Source organism: Mauremys reevesii, linkage group 8 (genome assembly GCF_016161935.1).
Source record: "Mauremys reevesii isolate NIE-2019 linkage group 8, ASM1616193v1, whole genome shotgun sequence".
NCBI classification, from domain to species: Eukaryota; Metazoa; Chordata; order Testudines; family Geoemydidae; genus Mauremys; species Mauremys reevesii.
The window spans coordinates 88,791,288-88,816,544 of record NC_052630.1 but is presented as its reverse complement, the minus strand read 5'-3'; the positions used below and the strand labels follow the sequence as shown (position 1 = coordinate 88,816,544).

The following is a 25,257-nucleotide window of genomic DNA, read 5'->3' as shown; positions in this document are numbered from 1 at the left end:
GAATACTGTCCCTCATCTCATCCCAAAAGTGACTCCCCTTTCCTTATTCAAATACCACCTCAAAACTCCCTTCTTTGATGAGGCCAGTGAACATCCATAACTGCATAATCAGTCACTGATTACATGATGAGTCAACTTTCAATCAGTATACATTTTATTTTACTCTACAGTAATTTTTTTCAACTTAATTTATTACACCTTTGTGTAGACAATTGAAACAGGAGAAGGAATTTTGGTAAGCAGCTACTTGAGTTGGATTTTAATGAGAACAGTATGGGATTTTTAACTACTGTGAATCTATGGGATCTTGGTTTTACTTTTTTCAACTGAAATAGGGAACTTCTAGCAGAGCATACCTCATAAATGAGATATTAATTCACCATGGACTCTCTGAGGAGTATATCACCTACTGAATCCCAGTGCATAGAGTAGATCTGAGTTATTTGGTAAGTAACCCTCTTTCCTCTGACAGGTTTCAGAGTAGCAGCCGTGTTAGTCTGTATCTGCAAAAAGAACAGGAGTACTTGTGGCACCTTAAAGCCTAACAAATTTATTTTAGCATGAGCTTTCGTGAGCTACCGCTCACTTCTTTGGATGCATAGAATGGAACACACAGACAGGAGTATAAATATCTCCTGTCTGTGTGTTCCATTCTATGCATCCGAAGAAGTGAGCGGTAGCTCACGAAAGCTCATGCTAAAATAAATTTGTTAGTCTTTAAGGTGCCACAAGTACTCCTGTCCTCTTTCCTCTGAGTCAGTATTTAATCAATGCTTCAGCATAGTGTTATGGGGTAATTTGTGGCTTCCGACTTTAATAGTAAGTTTGCTTGTGTAAAGACTAAGGACTTAAAAATTTGGCCCAGTGGAACAAACTGTGGTTCATCTGGGTTAAAACCTTGTACAAGAGCTTTCTTAGTTGTTTCCATCCCCAGTAGCAGGGCGTATAACCACAACCCCTACTGCCACATTCTCTCTGTAAAAGAAGACATAGCTGGCTTGAGCCCCAAGTTGTTCTCCCAGCTACCCAAAATCCCCTGTTAGTAGCCACACAGACAGAACTTCCATGGCTCTTTGGTGCACAGGGGGTTACATCTGTTTCCCTCCAATCTTGAAAAATTCACTCTGTTTTGAAGAGCTTTATTCATTATCTCTAACAGCAATCAGCAAAATAAAAATCATGCAACACTTGATGAATCTCTGCTTAGATTATAATACATGATTAAATATTGTGATTGACTTACATTTGAAAACTTGGCTACAGAATACACAACCACCTAATAAATTGTTATACTTGCTTGATCTCTTTATATTGGAAGCTAAAAAGTGTAAGGACAGGTCTACACTACCGCTTAAGTCCATCTAACTTATGTCGCTCAGGGGTGTGAAAAAGGCCTCCTCCTGAGCAACACAAGTTTTGTGCTGTCCGCACCGGTGCTATGTTGATGGGAGACGCTCTCCCACTGACATAGCTTCCACTCCTTGCCAAGGTGGAGTAATTATGCCGATGGGAGAGCTCTCTTCTGTCAGCATAGCATGTCTTCACCAGACACGTTACAGCAGCTCAGCTGCATCGATGTACACTGTACTTGAGTTCTTTTTAACCTTCAACATGTATTTCACAATTATACGATGCACTTCGTATGGCTGTGGCCTACATGACCAACTATTTCTTTTACCCTGATTTTCTTCATACCCTGAATGTCTGAGAGATTTTGAGCATACTGTTTGCTTGTGACTGCAATATAAATATTTTTTTGTAGAAAAGGCATATCTGTTATATATGCCATATACTTGTGCTTTGGCAGCATTTCTTCGGTGCTCACCTTTGTGCAAATGGCTTTTCCAACTCTCTCTCTCTCTCACACATCATTCAGGTAGACTGGCTCACTCAAAGTTCAGGAACTTTGTCCAGTCTCCTCACCAACTGTCGCTTGGGATTATCGAGTTTTGTACATGTTTAAAATTGTTCCCTAATGGAATATAATGGTCCTTCCCTTATTCAACAGTTCTCTCTACTAGCTGAACTGAGCTAGAGGCACTGTCCCACTGGGCAGAGACTTGTAGGATTTTTTTTTAAAGCCATAGCTCCTGAGTGCAAATCTGAAGCTAGATACACTCCACAGGTCTAGTACAGAGTCAGCAGGGGATTCATGCTATGCCATATGACGGCCAATGTTCCCACAATCTTCTCTCCATTAAAGGGGCTGGTGAGCAGCCACTGTAGCCCACAAATTAGGTAGTAACTAGGAGATAGAATTCTTTTGAAGATTCTGCCAGTTACTCTCGGCTGAAACCCTGGGGAAGGTTAATGATGGAAAGACTGTCTACACTTCCATAGGAGAGAAATTTGATGGGGAGTTTCCAAATCCCTGTCAAGTAACTGGAATGGTAATGTCACTGTCTTCTGTCACCCATGCTTGCAAGCTCAGTGCCATCTTGGATTACTATTGTACTTCTCCCCAGTGTAATACACAGATTGTCACTAAATCCTGTCACTTCATTTACATCTCTAAAATTTACATCTTCCTCTCTCTATTCTTATTGTATCCATGCCTTAATAGTCATATATTGACTAGTCCTAAATGCTGTTGCTAAAATAATCTTTTCCTACTGCTCTGACCATTTCACTCCTGTCTTGGAATCCCCTCAGTGGCTTCCCTTACATCACCTTGAAAGTCCATTACCACTCCATTCCCCTTAAATCTCTGTTTACACTCTCTCCCCCACTCCCCCCCGACCTACACAGTGAGACTCTGTTTGTGTTATTTTTGCAAGAAAAAAGAAAATAGGAAGTTCTAACTGCATGGGTAGCAGAGTCTGTCCCTTAGATCTTTTAAAATGCATTTTTTTAGACTGTCTCGTAGCTTTAGATGCCCCTAAAATTCCTAGAATATTATTTACTACTTTCAACCTTTCCAGGAGGGCTAAGACCTCTGGGCCCTCCAAGATATTAATTTGTACTGAATAAGGACTGAGGGCCTATTCCTTTTGTTCAATAGTATTAATATAAATCAGGTTGGTTTAGATGTAAATTACTAATGAAAAAAGATAAAGTACCAGTATATTAAATTTGGCAAATTTGTTTACATGGGTATTGTAACGTTTCCGTGATATGTAACTAGATGATTTCTTTATGTACATAGGTAACTACATCACAATGGCTATGTAACTGTTGCATTTGTTTTCTGTGTAGTGCACCTTTAAGTATCAAAGAACACTTCTGTCTGCAGAAATATAGACTATGTCTACAATGCAGTTGGAGATATGATTGCAGGATAAAGTAGACTAGCTAGCTTTAGGTACCAAAAGCGGTATAGCCACAGCTGCACAGGCTATAATATGGGCTAGTCCAGTACAAACCTTCCAGGGAGTCTGGGTATATACTTGGGTATGTACCTTTGCTGCATCTCATGCTACTGTGTCTTCACTGTTCTTGGTACCTGAGCTAGCTAGAGTAAAGCTTGCTCAGATACATCTACTCATGCTGCAGTCACACCTCCAAGTGCAGTGCAGACGTACTTTCAGTCATTTTAAGAGGCAGAATTGCTGCAGCCTACTAAAGAGACTCTGTGCTCTCTTATGAGATTTTCTATTTGAACTTTGTTTTTCTTTTGACTTTCAACTAAAATAAGTAATCTAGTCTGAACGTATACATTTTGTTCTTTTTAGATAGAAACAGTGACCTATATAAAGTACTATCTGCATATACAGTTTATGCATGGTCCCCAGTTTCAATGGTGTCTTCATTTTATTTTAAGCCATCACCATTCCCAATGGTAGTCTTGGGTTTTGCTCTGGAAGTGCTTCTGGATTTTTACAAGTGTGCTGATTGTCATGAGAGTATGTTAAAAACAGAAACAGGGATCAAAGGGGTTTTTGTTGTTTCCTAGATAAGTAGCTGGTGGGTGAGAGCCAAGTACTTAGACTCAGCTTTTCCAAGGTGTGTCTGTTCTGCCAAACCTTGGTCCCTGGGTTTTCAGTAGTACCTCTCTAAACTTTCTCATAATAGTTAATAATTCAGTGTACTAACTTAAGCCCTGTTCTGCTGTCCAGTGAAGTAAATGGGAGAACTCTCACTGGCTGCAAAATTGAACCCTTATATGTGCATTCTAAAAACAGGTCTCTCAGACTTGCTCATTCTGTAAAGGTAAAACTAACAAATCAGGTTACAAAGCACATATCACGTACTCTTTAGAGAGTGTTTGTTGGGTTATAGTTGTATACCCTGTTTGTTATTGCTAGGCAGCATCTACTGAGAGGAAATAGAAGGCTTGATTCTCCACTGCCCTATTACTTGTGGAGTCATTTACACCTATGCAAAATGGGTGTAAAACCTTGCCAAATCAGAATAGTGTAGATCAGTGCTTCTCAAAGTCGGGATGCCACTCGTTCAGGGAAAGCCCCTGATGGTCTAGGCCGGTTTGTTTACCTGTCGCGTCTACAGGTTCAGCTGATCCCGGCTCCCACTAGCTGTGGTTCACCATCCCAGGCCAATGGGTGTTGCGGAAAGCAGCACAGGCCGAGGGATATGCTGGCTGCCACTTCCCACAGCCCCCACTGGCCTGGAGTGTCGAACCGCGGCGAGTGGGAGCCGCAATTGGACGAACCTGCAGATGCGGCAGATAAACAAACCGGCCCGGACCACCAGGGGCTTTCCCTGAAGGAGCGGCGGACCAGCTTTGAGAAGCACTGGTGTAGATGTCAATGAGAATCAGCCCCTAATGTTTTTGCTATTGCATGTGTAAAATTTGGCTAAAATTACAAAAGCAGTATGCTTATCCATATTGCAGAGCTTACCATTTACTTGCAAGATTGCACTACAATTTAACAATATATTAACAGAATATAAGTAATAAATTCTGTTTTGAGAAATACTTCATCTGCTAAACAGAACTGGTTGAAGCCAATGTGATCTTTGTTGAAATATTTGGAGAAAACAGTGTTGCCTGTGTTCCAGTAATTGTGCATTCAAATGCTGCAGCAGGGTGTGGGCTCATAATCATGCTGACAGTGCCACATGGAAGGAGAGCTGTATTGTCAGAGGTATGGTTCCCTCCCACACACACATAAAAAGGGCATTTCTAAACCTAGATCATCCCCTTACTCACTCTGGGAAAGTGATGTAAAATCTTTCTGCCTCAGTTTTTCCATCTGTAAAATGGGTAGAATAAGCAAAGGTTAATTTCATTGGCCAAATATAGACCAAGAAGCTGTAACTTATAGAAAAGTAGACCTTGAACGGGACCTTGAGATGTCATCTAGTTCATCCCCCTGCACAGAGGCAGGACCAAATGATACCTTGGCCATCCCTGATAGGTGTTTATCAACCTGTTCTTTAAAACTTCCAAAGATGGGGATTCCACAACCTCCTTTGGCATCCTATTCCAGTGCTTAGTTATCCTTCTAGTTAGAAAGTTTTTCCTACTATTTAACCAAAATCTCCCTTGCTGAAGATTGAGCCTATTACTTCTCGTCCTCTTTATAATAACCTGTAGCATATTTGAAGACTCTTTGTCAGATCATCCCACAGTCTTCTTTTCTCAAGATTAAGCATACCCAGGGTTTTTTTGTGTGTGAGTTTGTTTTTTTGTTTTTACCTTTCCTCATATAAAAGGTTTAGAAACCTGACCTCATTTGTGTTGCTCTCCTCAGGATGATTTCCAATTTGTCCACATCTTTTTTAAAGCGGAGCATCCAAAACTGGACACAAAATTCCATCAGAGGCCTCACCAGTGACGAGTGGAATGGAACATTTACCTTACCTGTCTTACATGCAACATTTCTGTTAATATACCCCAGAATAATATGAACCTTTTTCACAATTGTATCACACTGACTCATTCAGTTTGTGATCCCCTATAACTTCCCAGATTCCTTTCGGCAGTACTACTGCCTACTCAGTTATTCCCCATTTTGTATTTGTGTATTTGATTTTTCCTTCCTATATGTAGCACTTTCCACTTGTCTTGACTGATGTAAATTTCAGACCAATTCTCCAATTTATCAAGGTTCTTTTGAATTCTAATCCTATCTTCCAAAGTGCTTGTTTGACTTCATCCACAAATTTCATGAGCCTACTCTCCACCCCATTATCCAAGTCATTAATGAAAATATTGAATAATACTGGACCCAGGACAGACCCTTGCAGGACTTCACTAGATATATCCTTCCAGCTTGACAGCCAACCAAGTTTTTTATCCACCTTATAGCAATTTCATCTAGACCACACCACTCATAAAAATGTCATATGGCACTGTGTCATAAGCCTTACCAAAATAAACATAGGTCATGTCTACTGCTTCCTCCCTAACCACTCAGCCAGTAACTCTGTCAAAAAAGGAAATTAGGTTGGTTTGGCATGAGTTCTTAACAGATCCATACTGATTATTACTTATCACCATATTATCTTCTAGGTGCTTACAAACTGATTGTTTAATAATTTGTTTGGGTATCTTTCCAAGTATTGAAGTTAGGCTGACTGAATCTATAAGTCCCTGAATCCTCTTTGTTCTCCTTTTTCACTCAACTTGCTTGCCACCTTCAGATTTACAACCAAGTCCTCCCTCTTGGTCAGAATCAAGTTTAAAATAGTTGCCCTGCCAGTTATTTCTGAAACAAGAAGTCCCCAGCACATTCCAAGAATATTTTTTTGACATTTTGTGTTTTACTGTATTACTTTTCCAATATATCTGGCTAGTTAAAGTTCCCCATGACTACCATGTCTTGTGTTTTGGCTATTTCTGTTGTTCTAGAAATGCCTTATCTGCCCTCTCCTCTTGATTTGGTGGTCCATAGTAGATCCCCTAACATGGTCACCACTTTTTTTCCCTTTTGTTTTCATCCAGAGGCTTGTGTATGTCTATGTATATATTTTTACATATATTCTGCATGCCTTTATTTAGACATCTTTACAAATCTCACAGCTGTGAATTTCACAAGTGCCACATTTTTTCCCACTAAAACTAGCATTCTAAAACTATTATTAGAGGTCCAGAAAAACATATTTAACTCTAGGGAAGAGGATAATAGATCAGTTTAACTCATTGTAGCCAGTTAAGATGCATGTATGATCTGACTGGATAACATTACTCCAGAGTTCCCTGAAATAATCAATATAAATTTACTAATATAAAGTGTCACATGACTGTTTTCCATCAGCCATGAACCAGGATGTTCCTCAAGTAAAAATAATTTTGTAGGACTTTGAGAGGCTTAAGTAAAGTACATTGAGATCCTTGAATGAATGGCACTGCACACATGCCAGGATATTAATATATAAATTCTACCCCTGGAGCAAGACCCATCCACTGGCAGAATTTGTCTCTCTGCATAAGACATCAAACTAAAATATTTTGCGTCAATATCTGATGGCTGTCCAAGTAGAAGCTTCACAATGTGCAGTGTGAACCTTAATTTTCTGGCCAGTATTCCATCTCTCAGTAAAATGAATTGCTAAGTGCCAGTGAGAAATTGCTGAATGCCTACGTAGTTACTTTTCTACCACCTAGCTTATGATTGTAAAGTGTTTTAAGTGTACCTTGAGTAAGAAAAGCATGATCTAAAGTGGAAATCTTCTTTCTATATCTTTTTAGTTGGAAAGCAAGATGGTTGTATTCATCATTATTTTGTTCTGTTATGTGCATAACAAAGAACTATAACTAACATGTAGGTAAAAATTCATCACTGTAAGCATGCTTGCAATATAATGCTGCAAAAATTCAGTCAGTAACTGTTCAAAATGACAATTTATACTGTGTACTGCATTTGTATATTTATTTAATTCTCACAATCTTTTTAATTAAGTTAAAGTGCAGAGATGGAGTTTGTTAGGTTAAAAAACAAATGGCACAAAATAATGTTCATTAACCATAATTTAAAATTATGGGCCCAGTTCTCTATTTCATCCAAACTGCACTTGGCCCCCTCAAATCTGTTTTATGCCAAAGGTGCTTTAAACTACCTTTAAGCTACCCTGAAGTTATGGCTGGGCTGGGCCTTAGTGTAAATTAGAGCCCATGGCCCCATATAGCCATTCTGGCAGTCAGAGATCATCAGGATGCTGGTATGCCCCGACTGTGCCCCTTTTCCTTGGTTATGCCCCCTACACTTGAGGCTAGCAGAGAGGAAGGTATAGCAGTGTCAACGGTGGTTCTCTGCCACTGAAAGCTTTTCCTATCCACAGGGAGCTTCCAGAGGACTAGAATGTGTTCAGCAATGCACAGCTACTTGAGCAATGCCAGGATCTGGCCCTGGGTGTACAGTTATATTCATAGCTATCAAAACAAGGATGGCTTATGTTTTGCTATTTAAGCATCTCTAATTTTCAGTTTGTTGCTAATTAAGAAAGATGTCCGATTTATTTAATTCGTTTAAGTTAAAATACAGTAATTCAGCAATCATAAACAAAATGGGTAATAGTTATTAACTGTAAAAAATGTGACTGACTTTTGAGTGTTGGACCACTGCATAATTAAAGATGACTTATAGTGTGATTAATTGATTCAGGATGGTTCCTGCTGAATAATTACATTCAACAAGGACATGTCAATACAATTTACTACTATTTCTCACTTTCCACTGGATCACGTATAGTGGTTTTAGATGCACAAACTACATTAACTGACACAGAAAATATATAAGTAAGGATGTGAGTGTGTCACGAACTTTCCGGAACCTCTATGACTTCCGCAGCTGCAGTGGCCGGTGCAGCTGACCCCAGGACCACCCAACCAGCTAGCCCTGGGACCATCTGCTGGGGCAGCCCAGGGCCAGCTGCACTGGCTGCTGCTGGGATGACCGTAGGTGGGCTGCCGGATCAGCAGTGGTTCTGGGGGCAGCGGTGATCCCGGAGGCCATTGGAGCAGTGGTCCCAGGTGGCCTCAGAGCAGTGGGCAGCTTGGGATAGTCAGACTGTGCCACCGGAGCAATGGCCAGCCATTGGGCTCCCCCCAGAGCAGCAGCTGAGAGTCCCAGAGCAGCTAAGATTTAGTCGGGTATTTATAGTAAAAGTCTTGGACAGGTCACAGGCCGTGAATTTTTGTTTATTGCTCATGACCTGTCCATGACTTTTACTAAAAATACCTATGCCTAAGCCTTATATAGGAGATCTAAAGAGAGAACTCTGAAGTTCAAAAGCTTGTCCCTTCCACCAGAAGTTTGTCCACTAAAAGGTATTACCTTACCCACCTTGTTTCTTCCAGAAAATTTAGATTTTTGCTTGTGGGGGAGGAGCCAGAACCATGATCTATTATCTTTTGACTTCATTTCAGAGTTAGATTGGATATAGTAAATTGATTCACGGCTATACATGGTACAAATCAAAAAGATTTTTTAAAATAATCTTAAGAAAGATATTAAAAGGCCAATATGGCACCATCAGGAGCTCTTTAGTGACATGAAAATAAAAAAGGAATTCTATAAGTAGTGGAAACACAGCAAAATTGCTAATGAGGAATACAAAAGAATTGCACGGGCATGTAGGGACAAAATCAGAAATGCAAAGGTATAAAATGAGTTTCTCTTAGCAAGAGACAAAGACCAACAAAAAGAGGTTCTATAAATTCGTTAGGAAAGATGAAGGAAAGTGCAGGTCCTTTACTTAGTGAGGAAGCATAGTTAATAATGAGTGACATCAAAAAGGCAGACACTGGGCAGCTGGGTTGTGCTTCAGTCTTCACTAAAAAGATAAATTGAGAAGACAAAGGGAAAGAACGCAAGCCAAAACAGGGAGAGAACAGGTTAAAGAACATTTAAATAAGTTAGATGTATTCAATTTGGCAGAGCCTGATAAAATTCATCATACAATATTTAAGGAACTAGCTGAAGCAATCTTGGAACCATTAGCAATTAAGTTTGAGAATTCATGGAGGACGAGTGAGGTCCCAGAGGATGGGAGGAGGAGAAACATAGTACCTATCTTTAAAAAGAGGAACAAAGAGGACCTGGAGAATTATAGACCAGTCAGCCTAACTTTGATATCTGGAAAGATACTGGAACAAATTATTAAACAACCAATTTGTAAGCACCTAAAGGATAATAAGGTTTTAATAATACTACCCAGGGTGAATTTGTTAAGAACAAATCATACCAAACCAACCTTGTTTCCTCCTTTGACATGGTTACTGGCATAGTGGATAGGGGGAAGCAGTAGGTGTGAGCTGTTTTGATTTTAGTAAAGCTTTTGATATGGGTCCATATGACCTTCTCATAAGCAAACTAGGGAAATGTGGTCTAGATGAAATTATTATGCAGTGGGTGAAAAACTGGTTGAAAGTTACTCAAGTAATTAGAAAAGGTTTCCTATCAAAATGGGAGAACATATCTAATTGGAGGTCCTGTTGGTTTGGGTCCAGTAGTGTTCAATATTTTCATTAATGGCTTAGATAATAGGGTGGAGAGTAGCCTTATAAAATTTGTGGATGACACCAAACAGTGAAGGGTTGGAAGCACTTTAGAGGTCAGGATTAAAATTGAAAACAACCTTGATAAATTGGAGAATTGTTCTGAAATTAACATCAGTTAAGACAAGTGGAAGGTGCCACACTTAGGAAGGAAAAATCAAATGCACGAATACAAAATAGGGAAAAACTGACTAAGCAGTAGTACTGCTGAAAAAGGACCTGGGGCTTATAGTGGTTCACAAATTGAGTACGAGTTAACAGCATGATGCAGTTGTGAAAAAGGCTAAAATAATTCTGGGCTTTATTAATAGGAGTGTTGTATGTAATACAGGTGAGGTATTGTTCCGCTCTGTTTGTCACTGTGAGACTTTAATGTGTCCATTTGTGGGCACCACCTTTTAAAAAGATGTGGACAAACTGGAGAGAGTCCAGAGGAGAACAATGCAAATGATAAAAGGCTTAGGAAAACTAGACCTCTGAAGAAAGGTTAAAAAAATAAACTGGGCACATTTTGTCTTGAGAAAAGAAGAGTGAGGGGATACCTGATAAGTTTTCAAATGACAAGAAGAAGTAATGGGCTTAATCTGAAGCAAGGGAGATGTAGGTTAGGTATTAGGAAAAACTATAAAGGATAGTTAAGCAAAGAAGTAGGCTTACAAGTGCTATCTCAATCACTTTTATGAAAAGGTTAGATAAACTCCCATTGGGATGATCTAGGTATCCTTGGTCTTGCCTCAGCACAGGGGATAGTACTGGATGATCTTTCAAGGACCCTTCCAGCCTTACATTTTGATTATTCTGTGATTACATGATTATGCTAATACATTTACCTTTGACTGCTGAATCTTACAATAATTAAAGTCTTTTATAGAGCAACATTCAAAGCACATTCCACTGTGCGCCCAATCTTATACTTGAAAAAATGTCAAGGACTCATGCTTATTCCTTACTGCCTGTACCTGCAAAATAGCTAAATATACAAAAGTCTCTTACAGTGAAAGGGCTCTGCAAGCAAGGGGAGATGCACACTCCCCCAGCCTGTGGTATATTCTGCACCAATCACCAGCCCAGTATCTGGGATTCCAGAATAAGGAGCTGGTGATAACTTGGTAGCAGATGCACATAAATGTTTGGAAATGAAATAGTTTTTTCAAGGTTTTGTTTTTAGTTGGTGTATAAGAGAGGTTACTTGATTTAAGCATTTAGGAAAATAATGTTACCAGGTACTGAGAAGATAACCTCTCAACTATATCAGAAACAATGTAAAACCAGGAAAACATGTATTCAATAACTATGCAACAGGATTGGTTGAGCAAGGCTGCCAAGAGTTCAGCTGCAAGTGATCCCAGGTTTGATGCATGACCCTGGGATGGATTGTACATATAATAGTGATTCAGGTACTCTCTGGAGCCACTGACTACTATATTCCGATACCACCCATGAAACGAAGGAATTAGTGATCCCCTGAATCTGATGGAGTTATTGGAGCTACTAGTTAGGAAGGAACCCTTCCCAAATCTGATCCAGAGTGTCAGTAGCTTCAGATGAGGCAGCCTGGCTCAGTCAAGAGGAATTTGGGAGCTAGGATTTATTCAGCTGTCAATAGAAGTGAACTGTGCAAAGGCAAAAACAACAAGGAGTACTTGTGGCACCTTAGAGTCTAACAAATTTATTTGGGCATAAGCTTTCATGGGCTAAAACCCACTTCATCATTAGCCCACGAAAGCTTATGCTCAAATAAATTTGTTAGTCTCTAAGGCCTTGGCTACACTTGCAAGTTACAGCACAATAAAGCAGCCCTGGGCGCCCTAGCTCACTCCCCGTCCACACTGGCAAGGCACGTAGAGCGCTCTGACTCTGCAGCTACAGCACTGCTGATACTCCACCTCAGCGAGTGGAATACCGCTTGCTGCGCCCCCACTGGAGTGCTGTGGTGCCAGTGTGAATGAGGTGTTGCGTTACTGCGCTGTGATCAGCCTCCAGAAACATCCCATAATCCCCTTAAGTCAAGTGGCCATTGTTGTGAAATCAGCTGCAGGAATGCAGAAATGCCCTTTCAAAGCTCCATTTCGGAAAATCCGGCTGCTTATCAGCTCTGAGAAAAAGCAAACATTTACTGTTTGCTTTGAGTGAGTGAAAGAGAGGCGGGGGTGAGGTGGGGAGAGGGGGATCTGAACTTACAGGACAGTATGCTGACACACTCTCAGCACCCCAAAAACCCACTTTCTCTCTCCCCATATACACACAACATATTCCCTGTCACACTCCACCTCACCCCCCATTTGAAAAGCATGTTGCAGTCACTTGCATGCTGGGATAGCTTCCCATAATGCACTGCTCCCAATGCCGCTGCAAGTGCTGCAAATGTGGCCAGGCCAGTGCGCTTGAAGCTGTCAGTGTGGACAGACTGCTGCACTTTCCCTACTGTGCTCTACGAAGGCGGGTTTAACTCATAGCGCTCTACATCTGCAATTGTATCCATGCCATTAGGTGCTACAAGTACTCCTAGGTGTTTTTGCTGATACAGACTAACACGGCTACCACTCTGAAACCTGTGCAAAGGCAGTTAATCCTTGTCTGGAAATATTGGCTTTTTTACTATGTTTGGAAATACAACATACAGAATATATTTATTTGGGCTTTGATGTGCACTCAGACATCACACTACATCATGGGCCTTTTTGCTGCTACCTAGGGAGCAGCAGATAAGTGCTACTTACTGTCTCAACAGGTCCTGTTCAGCATGGTATCCTACAGAAAGCAGCCAGTGCTACATTACATAGCTTACTTATTCAGTGAGGATAGTGAGCAAATGGCTTCCTTCTAGGGATATACAAGAAGTATTCCTGTATGGGCTCAAACCCTATGTCCGACATTCTGAGAAGATTTGTGCACCATGTAAGGCTGATTTTCATGTAATTTGGACTGAGAAAAGAGAATAGCAATATATTTTCCAGCCTTTATTTATTTATTTATTGGCTGTGCAAGACACATTGTGCAGGAAGAAGGTGCAGAAATCCAAAAAGGAAGGTGTAAAGTAAAAAAGGGGGGAAATGGGAAATTTTGAAAAACACAATAAAGAATATTGAGAGAGAAACATGATAGGGTAGAGAACTTTGTTATATAATGGGGATTTATTCTTTACTCATATAACCAATTAAACAGAGATGGACATGAACCAAAATCCTGTATCCAGTTCTCCTCCCCTATATGGAAGCTATATAGGGGAAGAAATTCAGATGCAATACAAGTCAAAATTGTGCAGTTTGGGCCTCTCTGAAAGCAGAATCTGAAATCTGACCAGTCCCTAAATTCAGTAGAGTTCAAAACCTGAACCCAAACTGAGATCCTTGTTTTGGAGCTCAGGTTCAACTCTACAATAAACAAAGCTAACAGTAATTTTAGCAGCATATATAAGAGGAAATAGGAAGAGGGTGACCTTTTTTTGAAATTATTTTTTTACATACTACACACAAACACTTTTTCCCTTGACAATAAGATATGCATGCATTTTCATTCCACCTGATACAAGGGAAAAACACTTTCCATTTACTATTTCTAGAATCGTATGTCTTTGTGACACCCTAGGAAAAGCAGAACATGTTGTTTCAAACCCCTTTATATTGAACTAGATTAGAACTCTCAAGATTCCACTTCAGTAGGCCAAATAGTAGTGTTTAGTCACCTTCTACACCAGCAGTTCCATCTTTTGGGCATTGAAATTGATTTTTCTCATCTTAGCATTTGAAGATCCAGAGTGTGCCCTTTGCCCCATCGCCTGAGAGTGTACAGTGGCACGAACAGCAGAGGAAGTGGAGGCAGCAGCTTTTCGGGCACCAGAAATGGCAGCATCAGGAGCATCAGTACGAGTAGACTGTGTTGAGGTAGTTCTCCTGCACTATACTATCAAACCAAACCATTTTGGTATACTACATGCTGATGGAGGCTGCCTCTTTGTTTCTGAATATTGTGCAAAATATTTGTTCTCTATTAAATGTTGCGTAGTTTTCCTATGTGGTTTAAAGGGGAAAATCCCACTTTCCTTATTTGAACCTCTGCTTAATTATACACTTGGCCAAACCTCTGCAACGTGTTGTTGCACAGCCATGCATTTTTCAGATTAATATTCCTAATTGCCATGCAACCAAAGCAGGCATTATGCTTTGTTGATTGTGTAGACCTAAGAAATAATATTTATAATAAGAATAATTCTAAATGGCCATAAGAGACCCATGCAAACTTAATGTTGGAGGACAATTACTTAACTTTAATATGAGAACTTCTAGAGTTATTTAAAGTCTTCAGAGACAAATCACTTACTTTAATATTTTGTCATAGTCCCTGATGATATTTATTGATTCTCGATTGATTGTTATTTCAGAGTACAAAATCCTGAGTTTTCCAATTTGCCTAAATTGAAATGGGTGTTGTATTATCACTTTTTTTGTGATAGCTATCTTTATTCACGTGTAAGAATGTTTTCTATCTTATGAAAATTAATTTTTAATTAAACATACTGGATTATCTGTGAAGTCCAGATAACATATATTCAATAATATATAATGCATTAATTTACACATGGCTTAGCTTTATACAGTACATACACCATCTTATACTGTATAAATCAGTGGTTTTTATTTTTGTCATTTGCAAATCCCTATAAAATTTCAAATGAAGATGCGGATGTCTTTGGAAATTTTAGACATCATATCATTGTTCTATGGTAACGACAACCTTTTGCAGACCCCTTAAACATAGTGTGTGGACCCCCAGAGGTCCATGGACCACAGATTGAAAACCACTGGTATAAATGGTATATATTGTTTTGAGGTTCATTTTATAGCTGATACTGGCTTCACATGTAATTCGTTAGTTGGTATGCAAATAAACTGATGTGTGAGTTTTACTGGGTGTACATGGTAACACTTTCATTAGTACTAGTTAAAATATAGCTACACTGCATTGGGAAAAGTAAACTAAATTGCAGGTTTTACAAAGTAAATTTAAAATTGTATCATGAGATAATTATAAAGTTACACAGTAAGTCCTAAAGTGCAAGGACCTGAAGGGAATGTATTTTTGATTGTGAGACCATTAACAAATTAAAATCTATACAAAGGTGGTATGAAAACAACTTACATATTATTTGGAAATAATACATCAGCAATAAAGGCAACATTGTTGCTTTTGGTTGCTTTTCATTTCCCAAGCAATAATGGCTTCCATTTATCACTATCTAGCACAAAAATTTCACCTTGTATCCAGCTGGACAGGAAAATGGTGTATGTCCTACCCTAATTCCCTATATTTTAACTGACAAAAATGACAAGATATAGCAGGTATGCATTAGTTCCATGGCAATTATGTTGTATTTATTACCAGATAAATGTAAGCTGTCCTGATATATTGATTCTCATTCATGATTTTACCACATTTATAGATGCTGTTGTTTTTCATGAGTATATATTGCTTTGTATGTGGAAAAACTTGAATCTAGTGAAAAGTATGTGTTCTAAGGGCCAAATCCTTCTTGCCATAATCACCATTTTAAGCCTATGGGAATACTCATCATGACTAAAGTGACCAGGATTTGGCCAGTAACGTGGATGTTTGTGTTTCTATTAAATGTAAATCTGGACCAGGTTTGCAGCTTATTTAAAATGTTTGGGGTATGACCGCTATGTGCAAGCTAACAAAGACAATCAAAATAAACATCATAAGGGGATTAGCAATTTCTTAGGTTTACAATAAAATTTTATATTTAATGCCAATGACTTCTACCACTTGAATCATAATTTATGGAGTGTGAATGTGGTTAATATCACTGTAATAATTGCTGATGTTTCATCAACTGTAAAACAAACATTCCAAAATACTAATTTATTTAGTTTTTCACATAGTTTCAATTTTACAGAAGTCTGCTTTCCCACTGCTGTGTATTGGAGTGACATGCCTTATCCTCTGCCTATTGAAGTCGATGGCAAAACTTCCATTGACTGCGGAAGCATAGGGTCAGGCCCTCTCGTATAAAGCTGACACTTATTTATGAATTGAAGAATAGACTCTTTAAATCTAGTGCAGCCTGGATAAACATTTATGTCAAAACTTTACTAAAACCTTTGTATACATTTTAAGTCACAATAATTGCATGAGATCTTCTAAGCAGTGAGTATTAAACTAAGCATTAGTCTTGAGTGCCCCTTTACAATGCCATCTTTGATGTAGTAACCCTCATTAGAAATTTGATTAATTCTTCATACAAGAGATATATAATGATTATATAAAATAACTTGTAAATACTGCAAAGTACAATGAATGTATATAATTCCATTAAGTGCAATAAAATTACTATATAGCATTGTGCAATATATTTTTATATATTATAAACCAGTGGAAATTGTCCTGTCACCTCTTTAAAAAAACCTATAATTTCTTAAGTTGTTTGCTTGACTATGGTCATCACTAATTATGCAAAATATTGCTTAAACGGTATATTTCTGAGCACATTTTGCAATAATTTTATGCAGAAGTTAAAGTTCTAGAAAACAAGCCAATTTTCAAAGACATCTTTATTTGAGACTGAAAATAATGTACAATAAACATAGGTTTTTTTATGTATACTTTTGCAAAACAAACTAGACTGTAGAATTAATTGTGCCTTTAAAATATCAACTTCATCTTACTTGAGAAGAGTTTGTGTTAAACATAAATTTAAAAAAATATAAAAATAGCATATTGCTATTTATTTGCTGGTGCCAAGTTAGCAGGTATTTTCGGAATGATAAAGGTATTTTTCCTTGGAGCATTTGTTGTCAGCATAGGGCATGATGAAGCATAATCACTCACAATTTTTAATTCCTTAAATATTGAATGGTAAAGGTACAGATATAATTACCTGTGAGAAACAAAATTTTATATTAGAATGTAATATTAACTGTCAATGGAAAATTTAAGAGCCAAGCATTTTCTCTTTTCACATGTGAAGGCATTGTACTAAATTATGTATGTACATGTATTGTATAATACTGCTGAAAAACTGTAATGGCAAACAAAGGCATGTTACCAGGTAGTGTAAATAACTGTATGCTTGGGATACTAATTTTACATTTTGAAGTATGTTTCTATGGAAGTAAAAGCCTTTGTATGATATTAAGAAATGAAAGATGCTATGGGGGAGGTGTTCAGAGAACTCTCATAATTCACAAAGGTTGCATTCATCATTTTCAAGGTCATTCTGAGAGCTTGTACAGTATCTTACTGCTTGAGGGACTGTTAATCTGTATAAGGGCTGAATCTTTTTCATATGATTTATACAAGATGCTTCCATCCACAAAGGAATAGTTGGCAAGATGCTAGAAAATTAAATGTAATCATTATTCAGAAACTAATTCCAATCTTGCAGACTCTTTCTGCTAGGGTAGCTCATACTAGTCTGAGAAGTTCCATTGATATCAATGGGATTCCTTATGGTACTAATGCTATCGTTAGTATTGAAAACTTGCACCAATGTAACTAATGACAAAATTCTGATTAAACTAAACTGATTTAAACATATCTACACTAAAAGTGTGAACTGGTATAACTAGATCAATTATAAATTGATTTAGGTAGACTAGTGCAAATTTTCTAGTTTAGACAAGCCCTTAGGCAGTTGGGTATAGTGAGTTACAACTCATCAGAAAGCTAGTAATAATTGTTCATTGTTTTCATATTTATTTCTTTTTTTCAAACTCAGTACTTTCTGCCCTTTGTTTAATTGAGTTTCATTTTCCTGGATATGTGGATTTCGGTTAGATTTTACATGACATTTTCCAGTCAGAAATACAATACAGTGAGAAGTCAGGAGGAGGAGAGGGGATGCATTTTTAGATGGAATTTTCTTGCAGAATAAAACTGGAACAAAATAATTTTGGGGAGGGGATTTAAAGCACCCATTTAATCGAGATGATTTCATTACCTTTTCGTGCTTTGTTCTGTCTTGAATGACTCCAGCTTTTTGTCAAAATAACCTTACCTGTTAAATGTTTAATGTGGAAAGGTACAATATTTTCATCACTCCTTCTGGTTTTAAATCAGTTGCAGTTTTAACAAGTGTGCATTTTAAGAACAAAACTTTATTAAGGGACAAGTTGGAAGTTGGGGGACAGCACAGAACAAAACCAGTCTCACCCTGCTGCGTAACTAAGGGCTTGTCTAAACAGTGTGGCAATGTGCTGTATGGAGTGGAGGGTGATTTCTAAAGTGCACTAATGTGTTACTCATTAAATGGTCCCAGTAGACCCTGCTGGTGCACACTAAAAGTTCCCTAGTGTGCTTTTATGCAGTACTGTTTGGAACAGTACTATGTTAAAGGGAATTAGGGAACTTTTAGTGCACACCAGCAGGGTCTATGGGGACCATAGTGGGAAGATGAAAGAAATGAGAATGTGAGCTGTAACAGTGATATGCACATCCTAAAATGCTGAGTGATCAACAGGATGTAGTTGATTTGCAGGTTTAAAGGACTGGCGGAGAGGTGGGGGGTGTCTGAGATTTTACTAATTTGGAAATGAAGAAAAACAGTAAGAGAACAATGAAAACGTAGAAGAAAACCATATGGAAGGCATAGAGGTTAAAGAAACAAGTGAAGATGATTTAATAATATAAAGACACGTCCTACAGTCCTTGCTCTGGTGAAAATTCCAATAACACCAGAGTCAAAGGACTGCAGGATTTGGCTAATACATTGAGGCTTCCGAACAAATGGTTTAATTAGTCTTGTATTGATTACTTTATCTTGCTTAACTCCTTCTAAATTTGAAAATGCTGTAATTTATATATTATACTGTAAGTGTAATGTAAAGGCTCATGAGCTATTCAGCTGATACATGTGAGGGGAGATACTAATTTGATTCGCTGCTGGAGCATTTGTCTCAGAATCTAGAGCAGAGTGGGCAAACTACGGCCCAGAGGCCACATTCGACCCTCCAGATGTTTAATCTGGCCCTCGAACTCCTGCTGGGAAGCAGGGTCGGAGGCTTGCCTCGCTGTGCATGGCTCCCGGAAGCAGCAGCATGTCCCCCTTCCGGCTCCTACGCATAGGGGCAGCCAGGGGGCTACGCACGCTTTCCCCGCCCCAAGTGCCACCTCTGCAGCTCCCATTGACCAGGAACCACAGCCAATGGGAGCTGCAGAGATGGTGCCTGCAGATGGGGCAGTGCAAAGAGCCACCTGGCTGCGCTTCCGCATAGGAGCCGGAAGGGGGACATGCCGCTGCTTCTGGGAGCTGCTTGAGGTAAGCGCACTGGAGAGCCTGCACCCCAATCCCTCCCATGCTCCAGCCCCTGATTCCCCTTCCCGCCCTCCGAATCCTTCGGTCCCAGCCCAGAGCACCTTCCTGCACCCTTAACCCCTCAGCCCCACTCCAGAGCTCGCAACCCCAGCTTGGAGCCCCTTACCGCACCCTGAATGCCCCATTTCTGGCCACACCCCAGAGCCTCAGCCAGCGCCCTCATCCCAACCCCCAATTTCATGAGCATTCATGGCCCACCATACAATTTCCATACCTAGATGTGGCCCTCTGGCCAAAAAGTTTGCCCACCCCGAGCTAGAAATACACTTCAACAACTTCTCGCTGTAAAACATTATGTTAGAGAGAGATTTGTCTGGCTTCAGGTACATGTTTGTACAGCTTCTATCAAAATGGGGTCCTCATCCATGACTTGGGTTCATTGGCATTGCGGTAGTACAAATAATATAATAATAATATTATGTGCACAGTAGTATCAGAATTGTCACACTGATGTTCATATCCTGACTTAAATGTATGACCCTCATGTATGAGGTTGAAGTTATGCTGAAGGCTGGAGTACAACAGGTTAACCAAAGTTTCTGCTTAATTACAGAAATCTAATTAAGCAGATAGCTTCTTAAATTTGGTAGCTGAGCATTTGCTTATCTATTTGCTTCTCGCTTTACCAACCTCTTCAAAGAAAACTGATTTATTATTTGTTTGTGACTGTTGCACCTTCTACTAGAAAAGAATAGTATTTATAAAAAAACTTTCTATGAAATAAAAAAAGGCCTTGTCTATATTTGAAGAATTTAAAAATGAGATAAAGTTTCATATTAATAAATGCATATCAATATTTTCTATCTGACTTTCAGCACAAGGTCAGGTAGATTGCCATATTTTAGATTTAACCTCTTTGATTACCGAATTCACTTCTCATACAATTAGCGTGAAAAATGTTGACAGTATAGTGCGCTATCCATTAGGACTTTTATCATTCTATTCTTTTCCAGTTTAGCCACTAATTACCAATAATCTTTTAGTGGTAATTTCCAGTGTGGTATAAAAGGATGGGCACATCTGTTGTTAGTAGGAGTTATGCATTTCAGCTGTAGTACGTGTCACTGAAAAAATGTACCCAAATATAAACCCTATTACTTCTTTAAAGGTTTGTTTTATACTTGGTATTGATCTTCCAGAAAAGTAAATGTATCCTGTAACAACCAAGCATTAGAGATACACTTTTATCTCTTATTTAATAAGTAGCTTTTACATTTGCCACATATTATACGAGATTACCCAATAGCACGTTCTGTCAGAAGATAAACGCAATGGAAAATACCATCTTGATTTCCATTGAAACATCATAGTGAGAACAATTATACCCATGTGTAATACTTTATTCAAGCTTGTAATGGAACCCCATTTAGATGATTTTACCAGTTAGATTTGTAGATCTGAATTATTCTAAACATTTCTGTATTTACTGGAATTGATGTCAGGTAACATATAATTGATATTCATTTGTACAAATATATTTTAAAAGAAAGAAATAGAAATTAGCTTATACCAAAACTCCAGAATTAAACACTCGAGAAATTCAGATCCAGCTCTCAACTTGGTGACTAACCTGTGGCTCTCCAACCTCTAAACTTTGAGGAGATTATGAAGGTCGAGACCTGGGTCTATCTCTTGAATGCATGTAATAATCCAATTATGCTCTATATTAGTAGATTACCATGGTCTATAACTTTACTGCCCATTAATTTTAAAAAATTATATTCAGTAACCTTTTGGTTTTTTGTAGAATTGGAATGCCTGTTTGGGAGTATTTCTCAGGAAATGTGGAAGACATAGGCACAAAAATGTTAGGATATGCTGCATACTGGAATCACCGTTCCCTCCCTTCCCCCTATTTCCTGGGGTTGCAGGAAGTAAGCAAACAATCCCTAAACAAAATGTAGTTTACTTCTTCTTTAGCACCAGGCTGGCATTTTGGTCAGGGCTGGGGTGAGGGTGGAGTGTATGTGGGAGTTGTGGCTCCACATACTGCCTGCCTCTCTTGATATCACTTACTTGTTGAGGAGAGCTACTTCCAGTGGCTGCACCAAAGGGAACCCAGAGCCACAATTTAGGTATCCTTAATCTCAACTGCACAGATGGTTTTGGGGCATGGCCATACTAAAGGAATGTCTACACTTACTGGGGATTGATGCTGCAGCCATCGATCCACTGGGGGTCCATTTAGCGGGTCTAGTGAAGACTCACTAAATCGACTGCAGATCACTCCCCCATCGACTTGATGAGAAGTGTAAGGTAAATTGATGGAAGAGTTTAGACACCGCAATAAGTCTACCTAAGCTATGTTGGCTTAACCTCATAGTGTAGACCTGCCCTAAATCTAATTTTTAATGCATACAAACTGCTCTGTAGTCTCAGTTATGATTCAGTAGTTGTGATTAATATAACTGACGGTAACAAACAGTGAAATAGCACCAAGTTTCTATGGGATGGGAATAAATTTTGGTCTAAAATGAGTTGTTTTCCTTTTTTCATGAGAGGCTAAGGAGTTCATACCTCTATGATGATGTTCAGGCTGCGTGCAGACTCAGAAAGACAACATTGCTTTGGCTACACTCAAGTCCTCTACATTCCAGGCTTAGAGAGGGATTGTCAGGTGTCTTTTCCCAAAATGTACTGGAATATAGGTGTCTTCATCTAGGCTTAATAAGCACAGTTCAGTCAAGTGTGATGTTTAGAACCTGGGACTACCAGACAGTGCATGCCCCCAGGGCCCACCCTGTGGCACTTTTGGAACCCGTGGGTGTTCCCCCAGGCATTGGAAACCCAATTGCAATGATCGGTGTTGGAGGTGTCAGAGAGGCAGTTGGTAACAATCTCCTGCCCGTGCGTCCTCTCCTCCCGCCCCGGACTCAGAGTAAGGACCTGAGCAAGGTGTCTACCAGCACCTTCTGGCCTTGGATGAAGCTCCTCCCCCTTCCCTCCCCTCCTCGTTCTCCTCACCCAAAGAGGCAGTGGCAAGACCATCCAAGACAGTGCCTCAGGACTCTTTCAAGGCACACGTAGAGCTATTAAAGTGGGTGGCAGCGAACCTGGGGTTGGAAGCAGAGAAGCTGATGGAATCCTCTGACACCCTCTTTGACATTTTGGCCATGGTGGAGGAGTTCCTGGCTGTTCTAGAGAAAGAGAGAAATGTGGCAAGAACCTCACTTCAAACAGCCTCTGACGTGGCAGACTCAGCGGCCGGGTCCATCATTACGGCTGTGTCAATGAGACAAGCGTCATGGCTGCTATATTCGGGACTGTCAATGGAGGCCCAGTAGTCAATTCAGGACCTAGGCCTGTTTGTGGAACAGACAGTCTCATGGTTACATGGGCTTTAGGACTCTAGGGAAAGAGGTTTAAGCCACAGCAACCTCAAAGACCAGGAGGCCAAGCCCGACCAGAGCCCTACCGTAAAAAGGGCAAGGGCTACAAGCACCATCAAGGCCAACAACCAGCCTCTTCCTCCTATTTGGATTCCGCCCACTACCCGCCTGGAAGCAAGCAGGCGTTTTGAGGGTGTGCCCAATGGCAACTTTCCAGTCTGCAGCCAGGATCCTGCATCCCGTTTGTTTTCAAGCCACCTGTTTCCTTTCCTCCCTGCTTGGACTGCTATAACATCAGACTAGTGGGTCCTCAGCACAGTAGTAGTAGGATATAACCTCCAGTTTATTTCTATTCCCCTCTCCACCCCCCTTCCCCATCCCTTTTCATGGACCCAGTTCTTCTCCCTGCAAGATCTCGACAGTGGATCGCTTTCTGATGCCACCTGATGTATGACTTTCCACCTATCCTGCTTATCAGCAGGACCCTCATGAAGATAAAAAAGGATAAAGCCAGAGTTGTCATGATCACCCCGGCATGACCTAGCCAGCATCGGCTTGGCGTGCTCGTGGACTTGGCAACAGCGGCCCTGTGGAAACTTTGTAATGAGTGGAAAAAATGCTAAGTCAGTCTGGTCTGACCAAGATATTGTCTGCACCTACCAATAACCAAAAATAACTTCAATTTCTTCTCCCACTGCTGTTCATAAGTTACTCAAAAAATTTTCTACCTTCTGTTGAAAATCTTGTAACTAGTTTTGAGGTTTTTTTGCTGTCTTTTGTCCTTGTATTTAATATCAGTCCAAAAGGTGCATACATTATACTGCTACCCTCACTGGAGAATCTTACAAACTCCATTTACATATTATTTTAAGTATCTTGGGCCTTATTCATTGCTGATGTAATTCAAATGGCTTTAACAGAGTCAGTTTTATGCTTGGGATGACTCTGTCCTCTCTACAATAAACAATACAATTCAGGCTGAAATCCTGGGCCCACTGGGTAGGTCTACACTGCAGCTTAGAAAGTGCCATTCCCAGCCCAGTAGACAGATTCACACTAGTGCACTAAAGCAGCAATGTGAACATTGACACTGGAAGCAGCCTGGGTAGTTATTGTCCTTCTTACCCTTTGGACCTTTTCTATTCTCTTGCTGTGTAGAATGGAGCTCTAAATTCCATAGCCTGAATGTGGCCTAACTTTTGCAGTGCTAGAAAATAAAATCTCCCAAATGCATTCTTATTCTGCCTTTTGTCACACTCAGCTCCTTCTGATTTTGTGAAATTCACATAGTTTAGTTTAAATATACATTTCAGTGATGTTTGTTACCTGTATTTGAGGGGTAGGGGGGAATGCAATGTAGCACATAACAGGAATTTAAAGGATGGGGGCTTTTTAGGAGTAGGGTTTTTTATTTTTTGGTGATTGGTTGTTTTTGCAGGGGTCGAGTAGGAATTACAGTTGATTTATGCAGGAACAAGATAAATTTGACCTCAAATCTAGAATTTTACTGTGAGTGAGAGTCTTGCCTTTCATAATTTGCAGCTTCATTGACTGAGGTAGAAGGTGTTTTTCATGGTTACATAGTGATTAATCACAGATGTAAATTCAGGTTCTTCCTGATACAGTCCTTTACCATACTCACTGTGGTTGATTAATTATTAGGAGGCATAAATTGGTTGACCTGCATACCTCGTATTCTTGATTTTTCGTTGCATTTCACAGTGTTCCAAAGAAGGTGAGCTGCTTTGGTAGGCTTTACTGTTCCATGTCTACACAGTGCTGCAGTACAGGCAGCAAGGAGCTTCACCACCCTGGGGAGGAAGTCAGCTATGAGGGAATATGGCACGTTTTCCCCCCCACAGATGTGGGATCTCTACTTCCCTTTTGGATGTCGTGTATGCCAGGGAGTGCACAGAGGAAGAAATATCTGTCCTACATTGCAATTGTGCCCTGTAGTGGAGCAAAGCTCAAAGCGGGAGGAGCTCATTATGCTTTCCCACTTCCTTCGTGCACCCACAGAATAGCATAAACAATCCGGTACAATCTGGTAATTTTTAGTACTTTCCTCCATTTCACTGATGTACCAGCTGTCTGTTGATCCCTAGAAAAAATGTCTCTCAGACTTTCTAGTGTAGAAAGATATAGAAAAAGAATAAACTGTTATAATATGCTTCAAGAATATTAAATTCTTGCCC

General features: G+C 39.7%; 1 protein-coding gene across 14 annotated transcripts in view; it reads left to right on the top strand.

The window, feature by feature from the left end:
- Positions 1-25,257, top strand: part of LRRC7 (leucine rich repeat containing 7) — a 345,675-nt gene that overhangs the window by 189,560 nt on the left and 130,858 nt on the right. Inside the window, exon 8 of one of the 14 annotated variants that reach the window (XM_039484908.1) lies at positions 14,144-14,267. The exons of 12 other annotated variants lie outside the window; for them this stretch is intronic. In XM_039484908.1, the coding sequence (XP_039340842.1) occupies positions 14,144-14,150 (7 nt within the window). In that variant the 3' untranslated portion in view covers positions 14,151-14,267. Of the gene's footprint in view, positions 1-14,143; positions 14,287-25,257 lie in introns of those variants that run through there. One more of the 14 variants, XM_039484900.1, reaches the window with a different exon arrangement.